Raw genomic sequence first — 27,300 nt, 5'->3', positions numbered from 1 at the left:
ATTATGAATGAGATGATCTGAGGAAGTCTCCAGAAAGCTAAAGGCTTTTTTATTGAACTATGTGTGTCTGAATGTAGTTACTGGGTTCTGAGAAAGTTTCTATGCATAATGCCGGCTCAAACCCATGGAGTGGTCTGATCCCTCAGACACATCATTTATCGCACCTGTGCATTTGTTTGGATGCTTTCCCTCCAACCATCCTGCCAAAAATAGAATGATTCTGCAATTCTGCAGCTTGAACTGGAGGCCCAAATCTACCACTAACATTTGCCATGAGGCTTGACTAAGACCAACCACCTAACTTCATGTTTGGCATAGATCAGTGGGAGTGCTCAGAACTTCTAATGTGGCTGGAAATGTGATGGGCTCAACTAAAAGATGAGGGAATAGTACCATATGACATATGTGGTGCCATATTATCTCATTGGAAAAGAAAATGATTTTGGTTATTCCTCAGTAATTTAAACATAAATTACCATATGATTTAACAATTCCACTTCTGGGGGGAAAGACTGAAAGAATTGAGAGATTCAATTCAAAAGAACTGAAAACAGGTGTTCAACAAGAATGTATACACCAAGGCTCACGGCACCTCTATTTCTGAGAACCAAAAGGTGGATCCTGGTGTCCATCACTTGAGGAATGGATGAACAAAAGGCAGCAGAATAGTATTTAGCCATAAAAAATGAAAGTATTGATCCAGGCCACAACATGGATGCACCTAAAACCACAATGCTGAGTGAAAGAAGCCAGACACAAAAGGTCATGTATTATATGATTTCATTCCAATGAAAAAGGCAAATCCAGAGACAGAAAGTAGACTAGTGGTTGTCAAGGGCTGGGAGGTAGGGGAGCTGGGGAGTAACAGCTCAATGTATGATTTCCTTGTGGGGTGATAAAAATATTTTAGAACTGGTGTTGGATCTACAAGCTTGTGAATGGACTCAGTGTCACTGAATTTTAGACTTTAAATTAGTGGATTTTATGTTATTTAGGTTTTACCACAATGACAAAAAAAGGAAAATGATGTCAATCCATGCATTTTTGAAAAAGAATATTGCATCCCAGAAAGCCAGAACTCACCAAAACTTGGTGTCACTGTGCCTGCCTTCTACCCCAGGACCACTGTCTCTTGACCTTGAGCCTTCGGGCTTTGTAACTAGTCCTCAGACTCTATAAGGAGGGTTCGTTTGCAAATGTTTATAACTTTATGCCCACTTCTTGTTTCCTAGACCCAGTTAGAGGGAATAAGTTGTCATTTTGCCTTACTTTAGATATCCCAGGTCAACTCCCCCTTCAAATGAGAACCTCTGTTGGGAAAGGCATGACCAGGCTAAAGGCAGTGTGCCATGGAGCACCGCCAACTCACCAGCAGGGATTACCCAAGGGTCACGGCATTGACACAGTCACCTGAAACATCGTAAACTCCCAAAGGATTCAGGCCAATTGACCTAATGCCACTTCTTCAGATAAATACAGAAAATAACAACTCGAGAAGCCAAAACAGCAGACTGTACTTGCATAATCACATGAAGAAATCAACCTCCAAACTCTACTTTCGCTCACTGTTGATGACTTGCTGCAAGTGTTCATTAAAAAGTCATGTTGCATCTGTCAAAATCAATGACCTAGGATTTTTTTGGAGGGGTTATTTGCCATTATAATGTTCTGGTCACTGGTATATTAAACGCTGAAAGCAGGAGTGGCACACACGGGAATGTAAGTGCACATTTTCCATTTGCCCTGGAGCCCAAGTAGGAAAAGGATTGCTTGCATTCAGGAAACGTACCACAAGCTCCTGGGAGACAAAGGTGCTTGGTCTTTATAAAGCACCAAAGTTACAAAGATGCAATTTTTACATATTATCCAAAATACAAGCCGAATAAAGTGGAGAAAATAAAGGAGAGGGGAATTTTGGCCACCTAAGAGTCGGACAGGACTGAGCGACTTCACTTTCACTTTTCACTTTCAGGCATTGGAGAAGGAAATGGCAACCCACTCCAGTGTTCTTGCCTGGAGAATCCCAGGGACAGAGGAGCCTAGTGGGCTGGCATCTATGGGGTCGCACAGAGTCGGACACGACTGAAGCGACTTAGCAGCAGCAGCAGCAACATTGAAGATGTACTCAATTTTAAAATTATACTAAATGGTAAGCATTCTCGTGGGGTCAACAATTATAGATGAGAATGGAGTGGGTGAGCCTTGGAGAGTTTTTCCTAAGGTTTTCTTTTATTTTTAAAATTAATCTATTTATTTATTTTACTTTACAACATTGTATTGGTTTTGGAAGTTTTGGCCACAGCAATCAGAGCAGAAAAAGAAATAAAAGGAATCCAGATTGGAAAAGAAGTAAAACTCTCACTGTTTGCAGATGAAATGATCCTCTACTTAGAAAACCCTAAAGACTCCACCAGAAAATTACTAGAGCTAATCAATGAATATAGTAAAGTTGCAGGATATAAAATTAACACACAGAAATCCCTTGCATTCCTATACACTAACAATGAGAAAACATAAAGAGAAATTAAGGAAACAATTTTTAAGGTTTTCTTTGCAGGCTCCTCACAAAATATTTAGTGAATGTGGAATTCTGTAGTTGTTAACTACCTTGAAAGACTAGTGCTTGAGCATGCCTTGAAACATCCCGGTTTCAGTTGTATAACTCAGCAGACTTCACTATAGAAACAACATGATTAGGTTTTAGCTTTTTTTTTTAAAGGTTATCTTTCTGTGTTTATTTGAGATTCTTGGGACATCCAGTAGGACCCCACAGGCAAGACAGTTTTCTGTCCTGAAGGACACACATGAGCATCACTGATACTACACACTCCACTGCCATTCTCATGATTCATACATGACACCCGATCTTTTTAAATCAACAGGTCTGGGCTCATTGGAAATGCTGCAAACACACATTCTGGCCATCTAATTTGGTGTTAAGTCCTATAAATATTAATGATGCAAAATGGAAGAAATCAGGGCAGCAACAACTTTTTGCCAAATGTCTTTTGCCTAAAGGCTCATGTGGGTAGTCACATTTATACACTAAGGAATGGATGAGTCTGGGTGCTAAGTCTTGCTGGAGTCACTATAGGAAAGTTACACTGCACTCAAGGCCATAGTTAGTCCACGATAGGGAAGGATGATCTATACTGCTTTTGATGACCAGTAGGTGTATATGGTGAGGAGGGAGCAAAAGGCAGGGGTGAAAGCAGTGAATTTTAAGAGCTCAGCATCTCCTCACTGGAAGTGTGAGCTGAGTTGACCTGGTCCAGAACACTCTGCTTGCCCTTGCTTGTTTCCCTTGCTCCAAAGCCCAGCAATGAAGCAGCAGGTAGGCTTGTGGATGGCAAAACCATTCCAGTTCCTTCAGCTCCCTCCCTACAGGTCCAGAATGAGCCCTATGCTGTTCCTACCTGGTAGAGTTCAGTGGCAGTGCACTGAGTGGTCAGGGTCTTCATGGGCTCAAGGTCATCTTCATCACTGCTCAGCTTCAAGTCGTCTTCAAGCATCCTACAAAGAAAAAAAAGAAAAAAAAAAAACAGTGGCACTGATGTTAGAAAGCGTCTTTTCTAAATCATCCTCAGATACATCTTGCGACGAGGATAAAATATTGATGCTCCAATCTGACAGCTGCAATTCTGTCAAAGGTGCAGAGGGAACCAAGATTCTTTCAGCTAATTAGATATTTGAGCTCTTATATTTATGTCTGACTCTGCACACATCCTCCCTCTCTACCTTCTCCTAAATCAAGGGGAAAAAAGGACTATTTCAGCATCTCCAGAGATGACTGGAGTCTATATATTTTTACTACTGAAAGTGTAATAAATGTACTGATCAATCATTGTGGAGGCAGAATGTGGCGGTGGATCTCTACAAGAAAAGATGCTTCGAGTCTCCCATGAAAGAACAGGGGCATGAGAGCAGCCCCTGGCTGGAGAGGCTGTTGTCGGAGCCTGCTGGGGCTCTATGGATGACAGAGGCAAAAGGCCCAGTGAACTTCCATTGCCTTCCAGTGCCCTCTGCACTGTGGCAGCTTGGTGGCCACAAAATAGCTGGGTGAGAAATGGCTCGTCATTAACCTTTTGATATATGACCGATCTCTTCCCGTAAAATTTGATCCCAAAGATGAAAGTCCACTATATGTGTAAGAAATCTTTCTCTCCTAAGGCAAGGTACCTGAAAAATATGAGTGGTCGGAATTTGGGTGATGAACTAGCACTTTCAAAATTGTTTATCGAGCAGACAGAGCCTTCTGTTTCTATAGGGATATTAATTCCAGTGCCACCCTCTTTCTAACTCCAAACTTGAGCTACAGCATGAAGAGTGACTTACTGTCTTAGAATTCCAGTTACACTTTTTTCAAAGACCAATTGGCATTACTATTTTTATTTTTTAAACACAAGTTTCAAACTCATCCCCAGGCTTCAAGTGGGGCCAGCCCCAGCTTCACTGGACTGATTACTAGTTTCTGAGCATACTTGGCTCTTTCTTGCTTTCAGACTCAGCATCAAGCTCCACTCCCCGGCTAGAAGTTCTTTCTTCAACTCTGAAAGTTCTATTTTTCCCTCCACAGCTCAGTCAGATCCCACCTCCTTCACAAAAGCTTCCAAGAAAGAATCTCCATCTCAGAAAGAATCTTCTTTCCCTCTCCCCACTCCCAGCTCTGGCTGATCCCAGCACTGGCTGTCCACTGAGCACCCCCCAGCCCCCAGTTCCCATGTACACAGGGGCAGCAACTTATCCACCTCGGCCTTCCACACAGTGTCTTCCCAGAAATGATATAGCCCACCAGCCTCATTTTGCAGACAAGCAAAGAAAAGTTCAGGGAAGCCAAGTGTTTTGTTCAAGGTCACACAGCTAATTAGTGCTACAGCCATCCTAAAACTCCCATCTCCTGACTCCCACTTGTGTGTGTTTTCTAGAAGGGAAGCTGGAAGGCAAAAAGCAACTTCTAATTTGATAACTAGGAGAGCACATTATTTCGGAGGTTATGTCCAAATGTTAGAAAGGGATTCAGGTCACAGTGGGTTTCAGAAAATCTCCAACAGAAAGTCCACTTCCTCCAGTTTTGTGCTCAGTCACCTAAGACCAGGATGTGTTCACTGAAACTGGAAGATGGATATAAAGGATGATTCGTGGGAAAGACAGTTGTTAGAATTGGTTTCAGATGAGTGAAATTTGCAGGATTTATGACTGTCCTTCAAGAGACTAGTGGATGTTTGGAAGATTTTAGAGAAGTAGACAAAATGCATGTTAGCATTTCTTTCGCAGTTGCAGGCTTATGACTGAACAAATAATTCTTTACAACCCCTTGTGGAAATGAAGACTGTATCATTCTCATAAGGAATAGAACTCAAACATTTCAAAATGACCTGTGATGGGCTTCATTTTCTGTGTGTATGTGTGTTCCGGTAGGCAATGTCTATGTGTTAGTTTACATGTAAGGGTTCAGCAAAATAAATGATAAATGTTTAAATGATTCTAACCCTTTAGAGAATCTATTTCTGTGTCAGGGAAGGTGCCAAGTATTTGATTGTTGTTGTTGTTTAGTCGCTCAGTTGTGTTGACTCTTTGCAACCCCATGGACTGTAGCCCACCAGACTCCTCTGTCCATGGGATTCTCCAGGCAAGAATACTAGAGTGGGTTGCCATGTCCTTCTCCAATGGAATCTTCCCGACTCAGGGATCGAACCCATGTCTTCTGCATTGGTAGGCAAATTCTTTACCACTGAGCCACCAGGGAAGCCCTAACCATTTGACTAGCAGCATGAAATTTGGATCTTATGACGGAAGTTCTCAAAATAATAATTAGCCCCATGTTTGGGTGGAAATTATTAGCCCCTCCTGGAAAATGGGGCTACAGTGAGGCCTAGAGAGTTTAAGGAACCTGTTCATGGTCACACAGCTCATAAATCATGGCAGCAAACACAGAACCCAGACCATCTCCAGCCAGAACATCTCCAGCCAGAGTATGTAATGTTTTCTTAGAGGATGTAACTTAAAAAGGGAAGAATAAGAAAGAAAATCAACAGCAACAACAACAACCCCACAAAACAAAACTGACGTGGAATCAAAATGCTGGATTCAACTGCAGGTTAATCATAAACTCTGATATATAGGTAAGTCATTCACTGTCTCTGCACCTCATCTATGTCCCTCATCAGTTAAATGGGATAATATTAATAATTAAACTCCTTTCAGGGTGGTGACAGTGAGCATAACATGAAGCAATGTATGAGGAATGAAAATACAAAACAATGCAGGGTATTATCTGTTAGTTTGGAAATAAATTGCCACAGTTAGAAATAACTGTTAGCAAGTCATCACAAGCAAAGTCTTAGTGAGACTTTGTTTCTCTCATCTAATTTTGCCAACCAACCCAAAGTTTGCTGTGGGACTCAGGAAATGTCTCAGGGGTCTCTAAGATCCAGAAATGGGCTCATGATCTTCAGGTTACTCTCCTTCAGTTAGAACCAGGGCATGGAAAGCAGAACTCAGCACTGATTCGACTCTCCAATCAACTTGATAAGATCTTAACATGGAAATGAAAGGCCCTCCAGTGAACAGTTCTAGAAATAGCCAGCCAATCTGTATACTGATTGACATTAAACACTTCCCGTGCAACAAGCTTGGTGTGGAGCTGGCTATTAATAAAATAAAGGACAGTCTGATGCATAGATTCAAGTCCTGGCAAACACAAGTCAAGGAAATCACTAGAAAGGCAAATGATCATAAGTTACCTCTGGAGGTATTAAGCATTCATTTCATCCCACTCCTTCCCTGATCTATTAAGCTTTATTATTGAATCTACATGTACTTGTTTGCATTTCCATCTAGAGCTAATGCTGAACATTACTCTAGGGAAAGTGGAGGATTATGAAAGATTTGGCATTTAATTATTATAGCAGCACCATTCATGCCCATTGCAGTTCAGGTGGTCTCAGCAGAAAAATGGTAATCTCTTTTCATGAGGTTATAGTTCCAGAGACAGATTCAGCACACATTGGAGAGCCCCAAATGTGAACAGACCACACTGAGGTGAATGTCTGCCCACATGTGTGGTCATCAACAATGACAACAATTGTTCTCTCACTTCTCAATTACAGTAAATCCCTACATACGAGCCTTCAAGTTGTGAACATTCAAAGATGTGAACTTGCCCTTATGTGCCAGCTGTTTCACTGTACTATTGTACTTTTCCAGGTACTATTCTCTAAGATTAAAAATGTTTTCTTTATTTTTTGTGTGTGTTTGTTTTTAAGTATTATTTGTGTGAAAAGTGAAAGTGCAAGTTGCTCAGTTATGTCTGACTCTGTGACCCCATGGACTGTAGCCCATGGAATTCTCCAGGGCAGAATACTGGAGTGAGTAGCCTTTCCCTTCTCCAGGGGATCTTACCAACCCAGGGATCGAACCCATGTCTCCCTCACTGCAGGTGGATTCTTTCCCAGCTGAGCCACATGGGACAGTTTTATAAACCTACTGCAGTACGGTACAGTTGATTATTTCAGTTGGGTACCTAGGCTAACTTTGTCAGACTTACAAACGAATTGGACTTATGAACATACGCTCAGAACAGGGGGACTTACTGTAGATGAAAACAGAACAAAGCAGTGATCCTTTGTGACTCCAGATGTTTTTTCAGGATCTAGTGCTTCAAGGGGTCTGCCTTTGTGTGAAAATTCTGTTTTCATTTTATCTATGACATCATTTCTTGAGTATTAAGAAATAAAATAATTCATTAGATTGTGTCAACAAAAACAAGTCCTGGTCTAGAAAAGCTTAGATACTGAAAGTTGGGACAGATGAGATGGGATGAACAAAAAGAAGACTTGGGAGGCCTTGGAGGAGGAAGGAAGAGCCATGTTCAGGGTCTTCTCTGCTCCTAATTCTCTGGGCCTTGAGCAGATCCTGGTGGCCTCAGAGGGCTCTTGGCACCAGAAACCCTAGGACACTATGGTGTGACAGGCCCCATATTACTTGCATCTGTAAAATCTGTTGTCCAGAAACCTTGCCACTTCACAGAATGGAATGCTCAGGTGATTTTGAAGTGGAAAAAACAGACAGTTTGAAATATTATTCCAGAAGGTTCTATGAAAATGAAGCCTTTAGTTGTGGCAGCATGAGCCTCAGAGCAAGGGCTTAAGAGCCAGACACATCTGAGTTCAAATACTGGATTTTCTAATGGGCTTGCAGTCTTGAACTAATTAATTAAACTCTTGGAATCTAAATTTTCTCACATGTTAAAATGAGCAATAATAATATCTACTTTGGAGAATTTTTGCAAGGATTTGAAAAATAAAGCTTGTACAAACTGCCTTGGAGTCAATACAGGTGGCTTTTGCTTTCATCTTGGTTATTATTACTATTGTTGCTATTAGTACCTGAGCAGTGGTGCTGTAAACATTTGAATAATACCAAAAAAGTTCTGATGGTAACCCAAAGACTGGCAAAGGCATCAGCTAGCAGGCATCATTGGAAGCCCTTGACCAGGTGAGGAGAGGTTCAAAGATCCTTAAGGAGTTTGGAAAGTTTCAGGGTTTGGATTTATTCTTCTAGAATGTTCTAAACACATCGTGGCTGTTTTGGGTTTCCTGAAATCCTCCAGAGTGCCTAAGATTCCCTGGAGAATTTGAAGGCCAGTTCCAAGTGAGAGTTAAAAAAAAAAAAAAAAAAAAAGCCTGTCTTTGATGTCCCGCTCCTATATCTGCAGAGTGACCTGTGGACCCAGAGAAAGAGGTCAAGGATGGCCCCCACTGGACATTGTGCTCACCTTGGGTTCTGTCTTTGGGTCTACCACTCTCAGGAGGTAGTTCCAAGACATGCCTGACTTTAACCTTCACATGTAAGACTGGGCTTCATGAGCTGTTACTTGACCCAGAATCCTTGCTCAGAAGCAACCTTCTGAACCCTGAGTGGTTCAGAAGCCTGCACAGTGCCTTTTTGTGAATTACAAAATGGGGCCCCTCTGGGCAGACAGCCCATCAGGTGCACTACTTGATATGGGCTATTCTGGCTTCCAGGTGTTGATGGAAATAGCTGCCATATTGGTGAATGATGCATAGATGGACCATGGCTCTTCCAGCTGAAAGTGCCTAAAGTGTTACCTCTGTCACCTGTCACCCAGAGGAGGTACCTACAACATCGCCCATGTACGGCTACAGCCTTTGTCTGATGCTGTCAGACGTTTGTTTCTACTGTAGCTTTAATTATTTTCAGTTCGACCAGTTAGGAGTTGCCCTGTGCTATCTCATAGCTTCCATCTGGTAGCCTGAGTGCTGTTCTCTGTAGCCCACACCAGGCCACTGGATGTGCAATGGGCTGGGGAGGTAGGGCCAGTGCTTCTAGTTCCATTGTGTGGGGGAGGAGAGGAGGCTGTTTCAGTCAGGTTTTAGGCACTCAAAAACTGAGAACCATAGCTTCTCTCTCAATTATTTTGGGGTTTTCAGGGGACTAGCTTAAATTACCATTGTCCTCATAAATATTCAGAGCTGATAGCAATCAGAGTAAGTGTTTTCATTTTTTCCTCCAAATGAGTAACACAGCAGAGCCCGGCTAGGCATCCCAGAGAGTTCAGGGGTGCCTGAAGACCTGAGCCTTCTTGTCAGGCAGCCTCTTACTGTGGACCCTTTTCTAGAATAGTATCTTAGTCCTACTGACTCCTTAAAGGACACTGCCTCTTAATAAAGTAGGTTGGAGGAATGAAATATGACTGGACTAGAACTACTCAGGGAATTGTCTATTTCCCTACCTAGTGCTTTGTAGTCTCGGCAGCACTGAAGCATTTGTGGATAGTGAGGCAGGCGATGAGGAAGAGGCTGTGATATTTTTCAAAGCATTCATTCTGTTTCCCCAAGGTAAAGGCTCTTTTCTCTGGAGAAGCTGCATTTAATTTTCTCAAGGTTTTAACTTAAAAGTCAGATTTCATGACCACCCCACTGGGAATCCTGGAAATTCCGAGTCTGAGGGCTGGGGCAGTGACAAATAGTTTTCAGATCCAGACTGTATTCTATGGGGATAAATCTCCAAGATGTATTAGGTGGGACCTCTAGCCCAGTGTCACCCAGTGGGTCCACAGCCTGGGTCCCAACTAGATCATGTGCCCTTCCATGGGCATACAGACCAGAGAAGGAGTATCTTTTATAGCTGATGGTCTTCTTGGGGTTTCAGAAAATGGGGCATCTCATAAGGTTATTCTGGTTCCTTAGTGAGAGAATTGAGAGGTCCCTTAGGGACCATCTATCTAGTCCAGGGGTTGGCAAACTGAGGCCTTCAGTCCAAACTAGCCTTCCTTCTGCTCTTATACTGCCTGTGAGTTAAAACTGGCTTTACATTTTTAAATGGTTGAGAAAAAAAATCCAGAGAAGAATAATATTTCATGACATATGAAAATTATATGGCATTCAAATTCAAAGTCATATTGGAACATAGCCACATCCATTCATGTATATACTAACTGAGCTTTTATGCCACAATGGCCAGGTTCAGTAGCTATAATGGAGAAGATAGGGCCCAAAAAGCCTGAAATATTTACTATCTGAGCATAATAAAGTTTGCTGACTTGTGCTGTAAACCAATGGTTTTCAAACTTTCCCACAACCAAGATTCCTCCCTTGCCAGGTGAAATCTTATTAGGAACCCCAAATAAAAGAGTCATGCTGCTTGGCTCACAGCCAGGTTTGGGAACCTCTGGGGTACCCCAGGGATGATGAACATATTGTGAAAGCAACTCATCTGGTCAAGTTATATGTTGGGGGTAATTATGGCTCCATGGATATTACACAGGATTTTGTTAGAGAACATGAGTTAAGTTACTTAACTTTTCTGAACCTCAGTTTACTTCTCTATGTAATAGGCATAAAAATAATATCTCTCTCAGAGATTCAAGGGATCCAGACTAGTCTGTTTGGCTTGAGTCCTGAGTACATACATACAAGGCAACAGCAGGAAACAAAAGAGTAAGTATCTGATTTCTAGCCACACGCATGGCATGTATGAATTTATATCTATATTGCATACATTAGCCCAAGCTCATAGAATGAACCTTGATGTATATGATTATTGACTTGTATCAAACTGCCACCTCTTCAACCTTGGACTTCTGTTGAATTGATCACATAAATTCAGCACAATACCAATTTTCTCCTCCATGGGATTTATTTTTAATTTGATTTTCATTTTCTTGGTATATTTCTCTGGGTTATGACATTTTCTCCAAATGTGGGAACTCAAGTTATCATGCAAAAGACAAACTGCCTAATAGAATTCAGATGGCTTTCAAGAATGTTACACACACCCAAACATTATTGTATCATTTTTCAGGGTGTGTGTGAAAACATCTGAGAGTGGATTTCCCTGGAGAAGATCATAACCCACTGGGCCAACCTGGACCTGACAACAGCTGCTGGTATCATTCCAAAGGGGAAAAGAGAATCTTTTGTTTTAAAAAATATACCAAGCATGCATTTTAATAGTAGATGGTGCCAACTCTTCAGTAGGACTGTCCGAGTCATCTTGAATGAATCGTGGAGAGTCATCCACACGGAGTAATAGGGATTCACTCAGGACCATTTACTGGGCTTGGTATTTGTGGGTGAGACAATGTTGGAGCACACAAGAGCACACATTTTAGAGTTGGGCTGTGCTGAATTTGAACCCTAGTGCTAAAACAGGCTTCTCTGGTGGTTCATTCAGTAAAGAACCCGTCTGCAATGCAGAAGACCTGGGTTTGGTCCCTGGGTCAGGGAGACCCCCTGGAGAAGGGCATAGCAACCAACTCTAGTATTCTTGCCTGGGAAATCCTATGGAGAAAGGAACCTGGCAGACTACAGTTCATAGGGTCTCAAAGAGTTGGACACAATTGAGCGACTAACACTTGCACTTTCTAAAGCATACTGAGTGTGGACTAGGGCAAGTTATTTATCAGTTTCCTAATCTGTACAATGGAAGCAATAATAGTACCTATTTCAGAAGGGTGGTATGGAGATTAGATGAGATTATGTATGTGAGATGGTTGGTAGACACTCTATGATTACTGTTACTATCATTACTACTTGTCATGACTGTGCTTGGCCCCGGGGAGGCAGCAGTGAGATGACATGGCCCCTTCCCCTAAAAAAACTCATACCTTAAGAAGGATAAGACTTGATAAACAAACAATAACAACGCAATGTTGTAAGTTCAATGTTAGAAGCCTGTAAGAAGGGACTCAAAAGAAGGAATGTTGATGTCTACTCAGAGAGTCTAGTGAAGGCTACCCAGAAGCAGTAGTCTTTGAGCAATGCCTCTGAAGCAGAATGAACTGCCAGGGGAGGAAGAAGGAAAGAGCAGCCTAAGGAGAACAAGCAGAAGTAGCAAGAGACTTGAGGTTTGGGGAAGAGTGGGGCACTTGGTCTGGTTGGAATATACTATGTGTCGGCACCAATGAAAAGGGCTGAGTCTAAGAGGGAGGTTGGGGTGAGACCAAACCTTACCTCATTCTGAAGAACAACAGAGAGGGGAAAGAACCACAGTTTTTAAGCAGGGGAGGTACATGGGGAGCCAGACGTAGAGATCTCTGAGAGCAAAGGACCCATAGGTGGACTGGGAGACAGACATCTGTGAAACCACCATTGTCATAGTCCAGGGAACCAGGACACTGACAGTCAGCTTGGGGGAGAGAAGGGACCAGATTCTATAGACATGTTGGGGTTAGAATTCAGCTGTGTTGGGACACTGACAATCTTGATGCCCAATGTCTTCCCAGCCACTCTGAGGGCACTGAACTCTGCCCATCTCCAAAACACGCACACACCCCTCACACTAGGCTGTCCCTCTCTGTTCACGAGTGTCTCCTGCTGCTCCCATGGCTGCATACCTGCCCTAGGACCAGGGGAGGGGACAGTCTCTCATACTCAACCTTCCTCTCTCTGAAGACACATCTCTTAAGTTCCATTCCGCACTGATGAGGTAAGGCAGATGTCGTTCCATGAAGGCTCCTTAGAGCAACCGTGGCTGAAAGAGAGCAGAAACCCCTGCGGTTCCTGCCAAGGATGTCCCAAAAACACAGGGCACTTCATTACTTCTCTCTTCCCATCAGCTCCTAATTGTTAAAGGATTAAGTAAAGAACTCCTTTTTTGAGATGGTCCATTAATCTCCATCTAAGGAAACTCTTCAAAACTGAAATATTAAGGTGCTATTAAGCACCCTACAACTGATGCCTGCTGACAGTCCCTGTGCTTTCCATGAAACTTGATGGGAGCTGGGGGCAGTTCTTAGTGAGATCCATGGCACTGCCAAGCCTTAGTTGATAACACAGCACTGTAGCTTGGAGTGCTTTAAACTGTTTCTCAAACCCCTTTCTAGAGAAAGGTTGTCAAGAAGGGCTGTTTACCTGAACTGACATGGCAGATAGGATTTCCTGGAGGCTGAAGCATAGAGAATCCACATTGTCTTTCAGATTGTTGAAGCACAACAGTCAAACCTAACCACTGAGGCCTACATAAAACCGTGACAGCAATGTTGCCCGGTTGCTTATGAAAAGCTCAGCTAATTGATATGTTCAGCTCTTTCGCTTGCATCAAATGAACACCCCCTCCAACAAACACACATACCCACAGTTTGTTTAGGGTAAAGGAGGCAGATTGTCTTCTAACCCATACTGACAGTGTTTCAACCCTATAAAAGCCTACAGCTGGACTTTCTTGGGGCACACAGAGCCTAGGGCCCCTGTGAGTATCCCGTCAGGTGAGCACGGGTGAGCACCTGTCATGCAACACATGTAAGACAGGGCGAAGCCCGGGTGATGGGACTGCTAAAGATCCAGCCAGCTACTTTTTTTTTTCCATTTATTTTTATTAGTTGGAGGCTAATTACTTTACAATATTGTAGTGGTTTTTGTCATACATTGACATGAATCAGCCACGGATTTACATGTATTCCCCATCCCGATCCCCATTCCCACCTCCCTCTCTACCCGATCCCTCTGAGTCTTCCCAGTGCACCAGGCCCGAGCCAGCTACTTTTAGAGTCAGGCAGTTACATATTTACATAATGAAAGCAAGGAAGATCTGCGAGCTGCCCCTGGATCTTTGACCCTCACGCCAGAAAGGACACCATCAAGACCACTGGAACCGGATGTTGGCAGAGTAAGCAGTCTGTGGTGGAGAAGCCAGTTCTAGACCTCAGTTAAAGGGTTTTATGGGCTGCAGTTCTCTTCCTTGGGGGGTGTGTGGGGGGGTGGTGGTGGCACAGAATGTTCCATATCTCCCCAGTCCTTGGGAGGCCATGGGAAATTGTGTCACAACAGGCTCCCAGTGGAGACGGGAGGGGAGGCAAGTGGGAAATAGCCTTGAAGTACATCTCAAGATCGTCTTGTGCTCTCCCGTTCATGGATGATCACTAGGTGTTCTGCCAAGACTCAGATTATCTGTGGCTCAAGCCTCGGACTACATGGCCTATTTGAATACCTGTTGGGTGTTCACAGCACCTTGGCAGAGCTCTTTCCCTACACTACTGGAAATCCTAGTCAGTGGCTCCCTGCTCCCTATGGGACCAGCTGTACAGACTTGGGGGCCATGCTGAACACGCTCATTTATGAAGCTTTCCCGTCAAATGTGATGCCCATATTGCACTTCATTACTATAAGCGGAACAACAGCTAACGGACTTGTCTCTGCGAGGAGTGATGAATGTGGACTAAGCCAGCCATAGCTCAAGTACAAGGACACGCATCTGCAAGAACTAGCTTGTGTTCAGAGTCCTCAGAGACCAGTGATTTGCCTCTCTGCAGAGCCAGCTGAGTTGCATGTGGTCTCTGAGCACAGAGAGGGGCTGAGTGTAAGGCCAGAGCCTGCTCTGCAGTCAGGCCCAACTTCAAACCCTCACTGGCTGCGTCACCTTAGATCAAATCCCTTGAACTTCCGAGTGAGTCCTTGTTGAGACAGGCATCCTAACACTAACACCTTATAGGATTGCTGCAATTATTAACTGAGACAATGCTAGCACATGGGAATCACCCCAACTTTATCATCTATTGTGATTATTGGCTCAAGATAACTCAGCCTGGACTATCCTGAATACGTTAGATGTCATTTTTACTTGGAACCAAGTAAAACTAGAGAAGTGTATTTTCATGTTAATGTGAAAGTTGCAGAAAGGAAAAGAACTGTACTTCAGCCCCAAATAGTTTTCCCACATCAGAGGTAGAAGTAGATCCATTTTTTTGAGTACAAAGTCTATTAATATTATATCAACTTTATCAAATCTGTAAAATTCAAATCTACATAAAATAAAACTGAACTGCATATCATAAAATATTAATCTACCAGATTCCAGGAGTGCATAAAATGTTTGATATTGAGAAGTCTATTCGTATAAACTACATCATGTCATCAACAAATAAAATGATAAAAAACATATGATCATCTCAACAGATGCCAAACACACACCAGATAAAATTTCATGCCTATTCCTGATTCAGAGCTTTAAAAACTGGGTAGAAAAGGATACATCTTTTCTGGATAAGGACTATGTAATGGAAACTGTCAATCTAAAGGTATGTTTTAGTAGGTAAAAAGGTTAAATCAATTTTTAAACGTGTATTTTAAAATAAAAATGGAATCACAGATGACTGTTTCAAGTGTGTCTAAAAATCTGTATTAATGTTGATTCATTGGGTAGGCAGAAGGAACACAAACAGACTAATATCATCCAATGACACCATTTGTTCTGATAATTACTCCAATTTAAACAGTTTTGAGGCATCACATATGGCTTCCATGAGGAATTCTTCCCATGTAGGTAAAGATAAAATTAGAAAGTCACAGGAAAACCCTCAGTTTCCACTTCCACATTTCATAAAGTATTAATCCTTTAAAAACACATCACCATTGTATTGACATTTGTGTCTGCCTACAAGTTTTATAAATGCAGAGATGCTGGGTAACTTGATAGAAAATTTGATCCTATTGTTTTAACAAAATGAGAATTGTTTTAGAAGGGGCTCCACAGTGTTTGGGCATATATTTCCCCTAAGTAACAGTATGAGGCAAGCATTTTCTCCAGGGAATTCAACATTTATGTTGCTGTACTTGGCTGCAGAGCCAATCCTGCACTGGCTCTAATACAGAGGAATTTTCTGAACATTTTGAGTAATGGGACTGAAATAATTTAACAGCTCCTTCTGTGCATGTTAAATTAGTTGCATGATAAATTTAGCTTCTGCAGAAAACTTGTTTACACTATAAATTACAGCACATGGCACAATCACATTGATGTGGAAAGCCAGCCATGTTGAATCATTTTGGCCATCTCTCTCCAAACTTCAGCATGGTGCAAATGAATTATCTGTGGCTCACCAACACAGTGTGGGTGTTTCTTAACCCTGGGATCCTGCTGAAGCCATGTAAAGCCAATATCTTAGAACCGCCATTGACTCCAAAAAAAGAGCTGAAGTTCTGAGATGAGAAGATTCTCAATATAAGTGAGTGACACACAGATCTAAATTGTTCTGTGTTGTTGTTCAGTCGCTATGCCGTGTCCAACTCTTTACAGCCCCATGGACTGCAGCACACCAGGTTTTATGTACTACCATTTTATTAGTGGATTAGGAGGGATTGACTTTATGATTCTGAAACACAGAAATAACCCAGGTGATTAATGAATAAGAACTCTGGTAAATATAAGCTCCTAAGAGGTGTAAGGCCATATAAAGGAGAGAACAAAGATTTGGAAATTGCATGGACTAGGGGTCCAGTCTGGGCTCTTGCATTTACTAGCTGTGCAAATGTAGGCAAACTGATTGACCTCTCTGAGCCTCCATTTTTGGGTCTCTAAAACAAGGTCCCTGATATCTATTTTGCACGGATTTTGTGAAGAGTAATGTGAAAAGAGTATGATGGTGAATGCTTAATAAATGCTACCACTTCTATTATTATGGTATTAGGACAAATTAGACCCTGGTTCTTATACCAATGCATTCAGAAGAAGCATTAAAAGAATCCATGCAGATGAAATTACCAGATCTCTGGTTGAAGAAAGCAGTTTCAGCCACAACAGAGTCATAAGTGAGTTTTACATACTGTCGGCAAACATATTAAGAGATTGGAGGTCTATCCTTTCATGATTTACCTTAAGTAAGAAACTGCCAATTCTAAATATTTGCCCCAACACTAGGCTATTTCTATCCTATTGTTCATAGACACATTTGTGATATATGGGCAGCTAGCTGGCTAGATAGAAACAGAGAGAGCTATAAATATAGACATGGAAAGTGGCAGATCCCAATATTGGCCAGGAATTATCAGTTAATTTCTAAAGCTATAAAATATACTTAGAATAAAAGTGTAATCATCTGAAACAAAACAGCTCCAGTCATTCTAGGAATAACACGTTAGTCAATTCAAAGGTCTTTGAACATCACACTCATTAAATGTCAACTGATGGCTCCAGGGCTCCCACCTTGCCTCTGTCTCCCATGAATCTAAGTTGGCTGATCCTAGTGAATGATCACAAGACTTATTCAAGTAAGTTCACTGTGTGCCAGACACTCACTCTGCCATGTGTGCCAATGGATCGCTTCACTGACTCTTCTCAAAAAATCTGGGAGGCTGCACTTGTACTTGCTGTTTTTAGTTAAGGAAACTCAGAAAAGTCAAGAAATGTCTCCACAGAATGGGAGAAAAATAGTTGTGGGTCATATATCTGATAACAGTCCAGTATCAAAAATACATAAAGAAACCTGGAACTGAAACCATAAAAATGCCGCCATGAAATTAAAAGATGCTTGCTCCTTGGAAGAAAAGCTATGACCAAACTAGACAGCATATTAAAAAGCAGAGACATTACTTTGTCAACAAAGGTCCATCTAGTCAAAGCTATGGTTTTTCCAGTAGTCATGTATAGATGTGAGAGTTGGACCATAAAGAAAGCTGAGCACCAAAGAATTGATGCTTTTGAACTGTGGTGTTGGAGAAGACTCTTGAGAGTCCCTTGGACTGCAAGGAGATCCAACCAGTCAATCCTAAAGGAGATCAGTCCTGAACATTCATTGGAAAGACTGGTGCTGAAACTGAAGCTCCAACACTTTGGCCACTGGATGCAAAGAGCTTCATTGGAAAAGACCTGGATACTGGGAAAGATTGAAGGCAGGAGGAGAAGGGGATGACAGAGGATGAGATGGTTGGATGGCATCACTGACTCGATGGACATGAGTTTGAGCAAGCTCCATGAGTTGGTGATGGACAGGGAAGCCTGGTGTGCTGCAGTCCATGGGGTGTCAAAGAGTTGGACATGACTGAGCGACTGAGCTGAACTGAACACAATTAAAGAATGGGCAAGGGATCTGAATGGATGTTTCTCCAAGGAGGATATACGAATGACAACAAGCAGGTGAAAAGATGCACAACATCATTAGCCATGAGGAAACAGACATGAAGTGAAAATAACTGAAATATCCATGAAATGATGAGTGGACAAACAGCATGTGGTATAGCCAGAGCATAGAATACTATTCAGCCATAACAAGGAACACAATATTGGTACATGCTACAACATAGAGGCATTTTGAAAACACTATGCTGAGTGAAAGAAGCCAGACACAAAAGACCACATGTTGAATGATTCCATGTACATTAAATGTACATAATAGGCATAGCTATAGAGATAGAAAGTAGATTACTGGTTGCCAGGGGCTGGGGGTTTGGGGAGTGAGGAATGAGTGCTCATGGCACAAGAATTCTCTTTGGGGTGATGAACATATTATGGAATTAGACAGTGGTGATAATGGCATAAGTCTGTGACTACCACAAATCACTAAATCGTATACTTTAAAAGGTTATTTTATGGTACCTGAATCTCAATAAAGCTGTTATTTTTTAAAAGTCACACAACTGGGTGAGTGGGAGGAGGGAGAGGTGAGATGACGGCCCGTACCTGCCTGATGCCAAAGCCCATGTCCCTAACCACTCCACTCACTGCCCTGCTTGATGGAGATTGACAGGAGCTCTCACACACTTTGCTACTCATATCCACGGAGAAAACTGCCTTGAGAAAAAGAGCTATTTTTCCCCACACACAATCCGTTTCTCCTTCCATTTTTTCTATGTTAAAACTGCAGTTGATACAGCCAGCAGAAGCTTCACCAGGGGAAAAGGGCTTTGTCTTTTCCAGGAGAGACAAAGCATTATATTAAAGAGACAATTCTCTGGATGGTGCAGGGACCAAGCCCAGAACCCTTTAGCAAAGATGCTCTATCCCTCTCTGACTTTAGAATTTCCAAACCGGAGGGTAGTAAAGACAGGAATCCATCCGCACAGAGGTCTCCTCCCACAGGAAAAATCTCCTGTCCTCTCGCAATGAACCCACAGGCAGGCACATGTGTCATGTGGTCTGACAGTGCAGATGAGGTGATTTAAGTGGACAATTAGGACCTGTGGCAGGAGGCTCACATTTTAGTGGTTAAAGGAGAAGCCAGGGTGAGAATGTAGACTTGGTGCTCACTGATCATTATATATAGAGGTCCATTAAGCACAGGGAAACTGGGACTCTAAAACTCCTTTTCCATATTTTGAGGTGGGGAAAAGGTGTTAGTTCTTGCTGGCCTGATGTGTAGTCTGCCCAGGACTGTGGCAATTTCTCTTCTGTTGAGGCCTCTCCATGCCCAGTGCTCTGCTACCTAATCGATTTTCCAGATTCTGACACATGGGATTAGGTAGGTGGGCTCCTATCAGGGCCCTGCATTGGTGATGTGGTTCCTACACTCACGCAAATGTTAGATCACAAATCCAATTTAAACCAGGGTTCCCTTGAGCTGAGAGATAATTTGCCTTTAATCCTCTTCTGGTTGGTTATCATCTAAGCTTCCCCATCTGAGACATGACACTGTGAGAAGTGTCCACAAGTCTTGAGCACACTCAGAAGGAGTCCCCAGCACACACACACACCGCCAGGAACACTGTTTCTAACCATAGACTTTCAGGTCTTGACCCAGACCTTGAACCCAACCCAGATCTTGCTGCCATCTCCCTCACCACCCACCTTGCATTCCCAGACCTGGTCAAAGAAACCATCCATGGCTGGTTCAGGGACGACGCCCTGCTCTGAGGTCTGCCCCTCTGACTGGGGGTTCTGTTCACATGGGGAGTATTTGGCCGCCCCATCGGTTTGGGGACCACGAGGTAATAGGAGCTTTCCCCTCTCATTCTTCATGCCTTTTGTTATTTTTAATCACCCACCTATCAGGGCCAAATTGCCTTGTCGCTGCCTCAGAGCTTGCATGGGACAGAGGGAGCTGCTATTGCTAATGGGTGCCTTCACTCAGGCACGTTTCACTTGCCTCAGTTTGACAGCCACACAATAGCCACCTTCCCGCGAAAGAAAACTGTGATTTAGCGGGGAGAGAATGTGGGGCAACAGCCGGATTTGTCTCTGGGTCTCCAGCGGGCTCTCTTGGCACAGCCTCCTGCCGCAAAGCCCAAGAACGATCGGCCCCCAGGAAGCAGGCCGGGCGGTCTGAAGCCGGGGTTGCTTCAGAGCTGCTGGCAGAGAAGGTGGGGGCTGCTTCCTCTGAATGGGCTGTCTCCACAGGAAAAAAGCAAATCTGTTTGTTTTTTCCATTACTTTCTCCATTGCCCAAGTAGCGGCTGAGCAGCCTTTTCTTAACTTGGTAATTGCAGTAACAATGTTATCTGGAAATTACTGTTTGCAGATGCGGCCTGAGTCAGCTCCCTACACCGGAGTCATTCTGAGAGGGCGGAGGAGAAGGGAGCTCAGCGTGGCTTTCCTGGGGTGGGCGGGTGTGTGTTGGGGGTGGGGCGCAGATTTCATGCTCGTGAGGCTTACCCCTGGTGGGGATGGGACAGAATCCAGCAGCTCATCACTACGTCCTGCCATCTGAAGGAGCCCATCTAACAAAGGTCGTGAGACCTGTGCCATGCAGGAAAGGCAAATTCAGGCAACAGGCTGATTATAGGTACCTCTGCATGTGACCATATTTGGAGACAGGGTGATCAAATGAAAATGAGATCATGAAGGTGGGCCCCCATTCGACACAACTGGTGTCCTGACAAGAAGAGGAAATTGGGATGCAGAGATACCTGTATATGGATGGTGATATGAAGAGATAGAAGGATGAGATGTCCATCTACATAAGCCCAGGAGGGAGGCCTGGAACAGATCCTGCCCTTATAGCTCTCAGAAGGGACCAACACTACTCACACCTTGATCTCAAGCTTATAGTCTGCAGAACTGGGGGACAATGCATGTCTGGTGTTTCAGTCCCCAGCATGTGGGACTGTTACATCAGCCCTAGCAAACGAATACAGGATTATATCCAGGGCCTCCAAATATGTGGATTGGAGGGGAATGGGTATCTTTTCACTCTTTTCACATACTTGCCTAACCACCTAATGACCTGGGGAAAGAAGCAGTTGTTGGGGGGTGACACAAACAGGCTTGCTCAAAGAAAAGAGCAACCAAGGTGATGGGAGAGGGGAATCCCAGGGACCAGTTTTCTAAAGTGGAAAATAAGTGAAACTTGGGTCATCTGAACCTCTTGATTGCCACAGCATCTCCAAAACTAAAATGTAAGCAAACTCCAGGTCACACCTCATCCTGTTTAGGAGGATCTTCTAGTGAAGTGAGAGTATTGTTCTTTCGCTTGGTAATCCTCATTGATTTTACCTCTATTCTTGCCAGTGGTAAAGCTGAGTGTGGCTTCCAGTGACTTCTGATAATGCCATCTGAGGGCAGAGTTTAACTCTTTAAATGAGTAGTATTTATTTTAGAACTGAAAGCATTCTTATAGCATGGATTTGTCCCCTGGAGAGCTTACCATGTCACCCTTTTGGCACACACTCGGCAGACCTCAGACTAAGAGCTGAGTCACACAGCGTGAGAGGTCAAATGCCAGAGAGTATGATGTCAGTGAAAAGCCCAGCAAAGAATGCAAGATAATCACTGATGCCCAAGGCATGGTCAGCAATGGGGCTTATCATTTTCCTGCCAGGAGTGATTGAGCCCGCCGCTGTAGACCCAGTTCTGAGCTGCCCTGCTTGGGGTGCTCCATGCAGGCCATCCCACCTGCCTTCTCTTCCTCTGCCTGCCCATCTGCAATGACACTCTTCCCCCTGAGCTGCTTGCTTTTCCACTCTTCTTAGGAGACATCACCCACTGCCCTGCCATCTCCATCTTCAGCCCAGACACTTCCCTGAGCTCTGGACTCACAAATCCAGCTCTCTGCTAGACAGTTCCACCATCATCTTTAGCCTCCTCCTCTTCCTGGTTTGTTTCATTTACGCATTCATTTTGTTTTATCTGGGCTTCCCTGGTGGCTCAGAGGTTCTATCTATCTATCTGCCCATCCACTGTTGTGGTTAAATACACATAACAGAAAGTTCACCCTTTTAGAACGAACTATTGAGTGCTTTTTAGTGCATTCACAGTGTTGTGCAGCCACCACCATTATCTTGTTGCAGGATATTTTGAGCACTCCAAAAGGAAATCCCATACCCTTTTCCTATCACTGACCCCCCACCCTTCCTTCCCTCCATCCCTAGGCAACCTCTAACCTGCAGCCTAACCTCCAGCCTCTCTTGATTTGCTTAGTCATGATCATACAATAGATGGACTTTTGTGTCTGGTTTCTTTCACTTAGCACAAAGTTTCTGAGGTTCGCCCATGTCGTTGCATGGATTAACACTTCAGCCCCAAGTTTCACGCTCTGCCTGTCTCCATAGTGCAACCATCCACCCATGTTTTAAAGTCAGAAAACTGGCAGTTATTTCAAAATTTCTACTCTAGCCTTCAGATCATATATCTTATCAATTGCTTACTCCTCATGATGGGACCACAGACCATCCTTTCTCTCTGTGTCCCCTCTTCTTGACTGACACCTAATCGAAAGCCTTCAGCATCTCTCTCCTGGGCCACAGCAATCTTTCTACAGCATGACTCTGGTCATGTGACTCTACTTTGACAGTAGCAGTCTTGGGAGGTCTAGAATCTGTAAGGGGGTGTGGCCTTGAGGGAACTGGGGCCTGGGGCCTATGGAGGAGGTTCTTTCACAGGTCTGGAAATGGGCTGGTGGGAGGGAGTGACTGGCACCAGAATGTATTGGGACTTGCGTAGGACCTGAATGGGATCTAGGGTCAGCATCACAGCATGCTCCCAGGGTTCCTGGTGAGAGGAACATCCCTTTGCCTTGGGAATAAGAGCTGTTTATGCAGCATCCAGAGAGCCTTCCGGCTGGGATGGTCAGGTGTTGGTGTGCCACCCTGAGGGATGACTACAAAAGAAGGACTCGAGAGATGAGGCATGCCACATGAGGCGCAGGCCGGGAGGAAAGAGCAGAGCTCGTCAGCGGCACTGCCAACTCCTCTGTCTCTATAACATATGAGCACATCAGAACCCCACGTAACCTCCAGGTTGCCCTCTTGTACTTAAAACAGGACTGTTCATGTGAAAGAAAAGACTGTTGGGCTCATCTATGTGCAGAGTATGCTGGTCATGAAAGGCTATTTTAATTGTATTAGTTGGGATGGACTTCATTCTGCTGAATACATTCCAGCTCTTCTGAAAGTCACTCACTCACCAAAAGGCCCCACTTAGGGAGAGGGCTGCCTGACTTTACCAGCCTGCAGCCCTGGAGCCTTCCCACATCCCTGTCACCAGCTGCTCCCTGCCTCTAGCCACTGTGGGTCCTCCCCAGATGAGCTCTTCCCGAAAGAATTGCCCTTAGCAGACAGAGCCACCTGGCTCTTGGCTGGGAAGCCCCCATCCAATGACTGAGGGACAAAGGTCTTCCATGGGATCAGGCTACAGCCAGGCTCTTTGCTTGGCTGTCTTCTATCCATTTTCTATTTCTTAAAGGTTTTTCCTTAAACACACATTCTTAGGAAAGGCCAGCTTCTACGTATCCTGACATCAAACTACCCCAACTTCATATATGGTGTCTCACACCCATGGGTCTTGTTGATGGGAATTCTTTGGGTCTATTTCATTTTCAAGATCTAGTCCCTCAGTCTTTTTAGGAGAAAGTAAGGGTTTAATCCATATTTAATATCCTCTCCAGCTCTTCAGAAATGTACACCATCATGCTACAATATCAGAAAAATCTGTTACGTTACTAACAATGGTTTTAATTAATTCTTTGAGTTCTTTATTAGCACTAAATTGAATAAAGGCAAAAACAACAACTTTTGTATATTTCCCAAGTATGCAATTATATAGCAAGAAACCTTTGCTGAAATGTAAAGCATCTTTCCACAGAGTTTAGCTCAATATTTATTAAAACATGGCCACAGACTCCTTTATCACATGCTGACTCTCCACCATCACTTGTTCTCGTGATATTGCAGCCCTCTTCCAAGGCTGACGGTACTTCCCATTTTACAGATGCAAGTGATTAGAAACAGAACATTGAAAAGATGTATCACACAGCATGTTGCAGAGGTCTGCGCCAGTACAAAGCATCTTCTATGTTCTATACTAGTGTGAACATCTAGAATGTGCTGAGATTGTTTTTCTCATCCTTAATACAGCTTCTTTTTTTTCTCCTTTCTGCTTCTGCTTCTTTAAGCAGAGACAAACAAACCCACAAAAAAGTGCCTGTCACTCTGATGCATTGTTTTCCCACTAATTATGCTTTATTTAATTAAAAATAAAAGCCAATGTATATCCTAGGCAAAGAATCTTACTAAGTTGACAGCTTAGAAATGTGAAGCCTCTCTTTGTTTAGGGGCACAAATAATCCTTGAAGACTAAGAGCATAAGTTTACCTACATTGCCCTCCCCTTGTCCAGTAAAGAACAGCTCTGGGAGTCAGGGGTGGGGGGGTGTCATAGAAATAACCTTGTCAATCCTTTCTGCCAACAAGGGTGCTAATTAGAGCCAATTAAGAGCCTGGTTTTTTGTCTGTGGAACATCTGTCCATAGGCATTGAACTCTAACACCCTGACTCATTTTATCAAGCCCCAAAATATCAGAAAGCATTTCATGTTGGTCCCTGCTAATACAGCTTGATTTTCAACTCATAAGAAGTTCTGAATTCTGTTCTTAGTCGGGATCGGCTACTATATTCCTGTATACTCTCACCGTCATTCATACTTACTCTATTTAGAAAGAAAAATCTCCGTGAGGTGTTAAGATGCCCTGGTCAAGAAGAGAAGTGGCAAAGATAAAACCATGGGAGACCCACGCTTCTTGCTTACCCTATATTCTGCTTCATTTTTCTAAAAAGTAATGTATTGTTACCTAGATAAATGGTCTTTGTTTTGTCTCTCTCTTTTTAATCCTGGTGAGGTAAAGGCCAGTGTAAAATAGCTTCTTTTTAATTGAACCTATTCTGTGTATACAGTGGGTCCATAAAAGCGCCTCCATCATTAGCGTTTGGTCATGCAAATGAAGGTGCCCCGCTGTTTCTTTCTCTCTTTATAAAGTGCCCTTTCAATCAATGTTTGGGACAGGACAGGACCCTTGTGACTTGCAGCTTGTTTTATTCTGTGTGGCCAGGAGAGAACTTTCATTCATTCCAGGGTAGCTTTATAACGACACATTATCACAGACGGTGCCTACGCTATTTCTTCCTACTGCCAAGTACGTGGTATATTTTCTGAATTCACTGCAGACTAGGAAATCTGTTCATTTCATCTGGCAAAGATTCCTTTAATTCGGCTGTTTTTTTAGATTCCATTATGAAGCCTTTTGTCCTTTCACTTCAAAGTAAACAAACACACTCATTGATCTTTAGAGGACTATCAAATTTTACTGTAAAACGCATTATTGCCATATCATTTTCTTCAGTTCTCTAATAATGTTATTTCACATTATTCAATTTGTGACCCGTCTCGTGCAGTGAAATGTCATGAGTCTTCTCAGAGTGAGTTAGAGTCTCACAAGAAGTAGAAAAATAAATTTATTTAAAACAAGATGAAGTTCTGACTGCTAACACATTATAAATTGCTCTATTTTAAATGTCTGAACTTGGCACACTTAGAATACAAGGGCATATTTCATTAACGTTTATGCAATTTTTCAGGAGACTTTTCCCAATGTTACCACTCATCATCAGATGAGAGAGCTTGTCAAGAAAAATTACAGTTAATAGTAGTTAATGGTGGTGAAATTCAATGGACTTGTTTCTATTTTGTTTTACTTTTGCTGGAAATAATGAAAGTATTACATGCACAACCCTTATGTTGCTTGCAAAAATGCATCCAGTTCCAATGGTAGGTAATAGAAAGCTTTATCTGATTTATAAAACAATCTATGTAAACCTATTTTTATGTCTTATTTGATTCTCACCATTAGCCTGAGCTAGGAAGTAATTCTAAAATGTATCTCACAGCAGCAATTGGATGCACTATGGCAAATTAATCTGCATAAATCTATACCTGTGTATAGGACAGTGGAATGCATGTTTGTGAAAAAGCAATACATTCAGACTGTTGTGCAGGTGGAATCTGGGGAAAAGTCAAACCACCGGGCTTCGCCTCAAATAGCAATGTTCACTTCCCCAGAGGCAACGCACATTGTCTATACTAACCACACCATTGAGTCTCCTAGTTCTCCATTGCAGGGAGGCCTTTCCACCCTTTTTGGCCAATCTCAAGTCACTGAGTTGAATCCCCAACCAGTTGGAGTTGGATATCCCTTTAAAAAACCACATCGGTTACCCATCTGAAGCCAATCCACTCTGGTATTTCAAGGTAGGCCAACGGGCAGTGTGACATTCGATCAGCATGCTGCCTGCTTCTCTTTGAGTTAAATATCCCTCATTGCCATGTACCAGATGATGAAGACGTGCTCAGAGGGCACTGGACCTTAATAAATGACAGAGAGCAGCAGCAGTGAAGCCCTGAGCCCTGGTGTGATACTTTTCCATTTATTTCTTCCTTGGCTTTCATCAGAACTCAGTCACAGAGAAAGAAAAGCAAAATAAGGAATTTATACTCCAAGGCCAGATCTACCCTCGAATGGATTTGCTGGCATAATTTTATCTAATGGCAAACCTAAAAATCTCCCAACTTCTACAAATTGAATTTCTACTTCTCTTTGTAAATGAAAATGTGTGTGTGATGTCGCTTCCATCATGTCTGACTCTTTGCGATCCTATGGACCACAGCCCGCCAGGCTCCCCTGTTCATGGGATTCTCCAGACAAGAATAGTGGAGTGGGTAGCCATTCCCTTCTCCAGGGGATCTTCCTGATCTGGAGATCAAATCCACATCTCTTATGTCACCTGCATTGGCAGGCAGGTTCTTTACCACTAGCACTACCTGGGAAACCTTGCATTCCTTTTCACATGGCCCCTGGATTTCC

At 43.1% G+C, this 27,300-nt stretch overlaps 1 protein-coding gene across 11 annotated transcripts in view; it reads right to left on the bottom strand.

Moving 5' to 3' along the window:
- AFF2 (AF4/FMR2 family member 2) overlaps nt 1-27,300 on the bottom strand; it is a 528,226-nt gene that overhangs the window by 117,517 nt on the left and 383,409 nt on the right. For all 11 annotated transcript variants that reach the window (XM_043895846.1, XM_043895848.1, XM_043895850.1 and 8 more), the window contains one exon: nt 3,417-3,513. In XM_043895846.1, coding sequence (XP_043751781.1) covers nt 3,417-3,513 — 97 coding nt within the window. The remainder of the gene's footprint in view (nt 1-3,416; nt 3,514-27,300) is intronic.

This window comes from Cervus elaphus, chromosome X, assembly GCF_910594005.1.
Source record: "Cervus elaphus chromosome X, mCerEla1.1, whole genome shotgun sequence".
NCBI lineage: Eukaryota > Metazoa > Chordata > Mammalia > Artiodactyla > Cervidae > Cervus > Cervus elaphus.
Note: the sequence above shows the minus strand (reverse complement) of the source record. Positions and strands in the feature narration are given on the sequence as shown.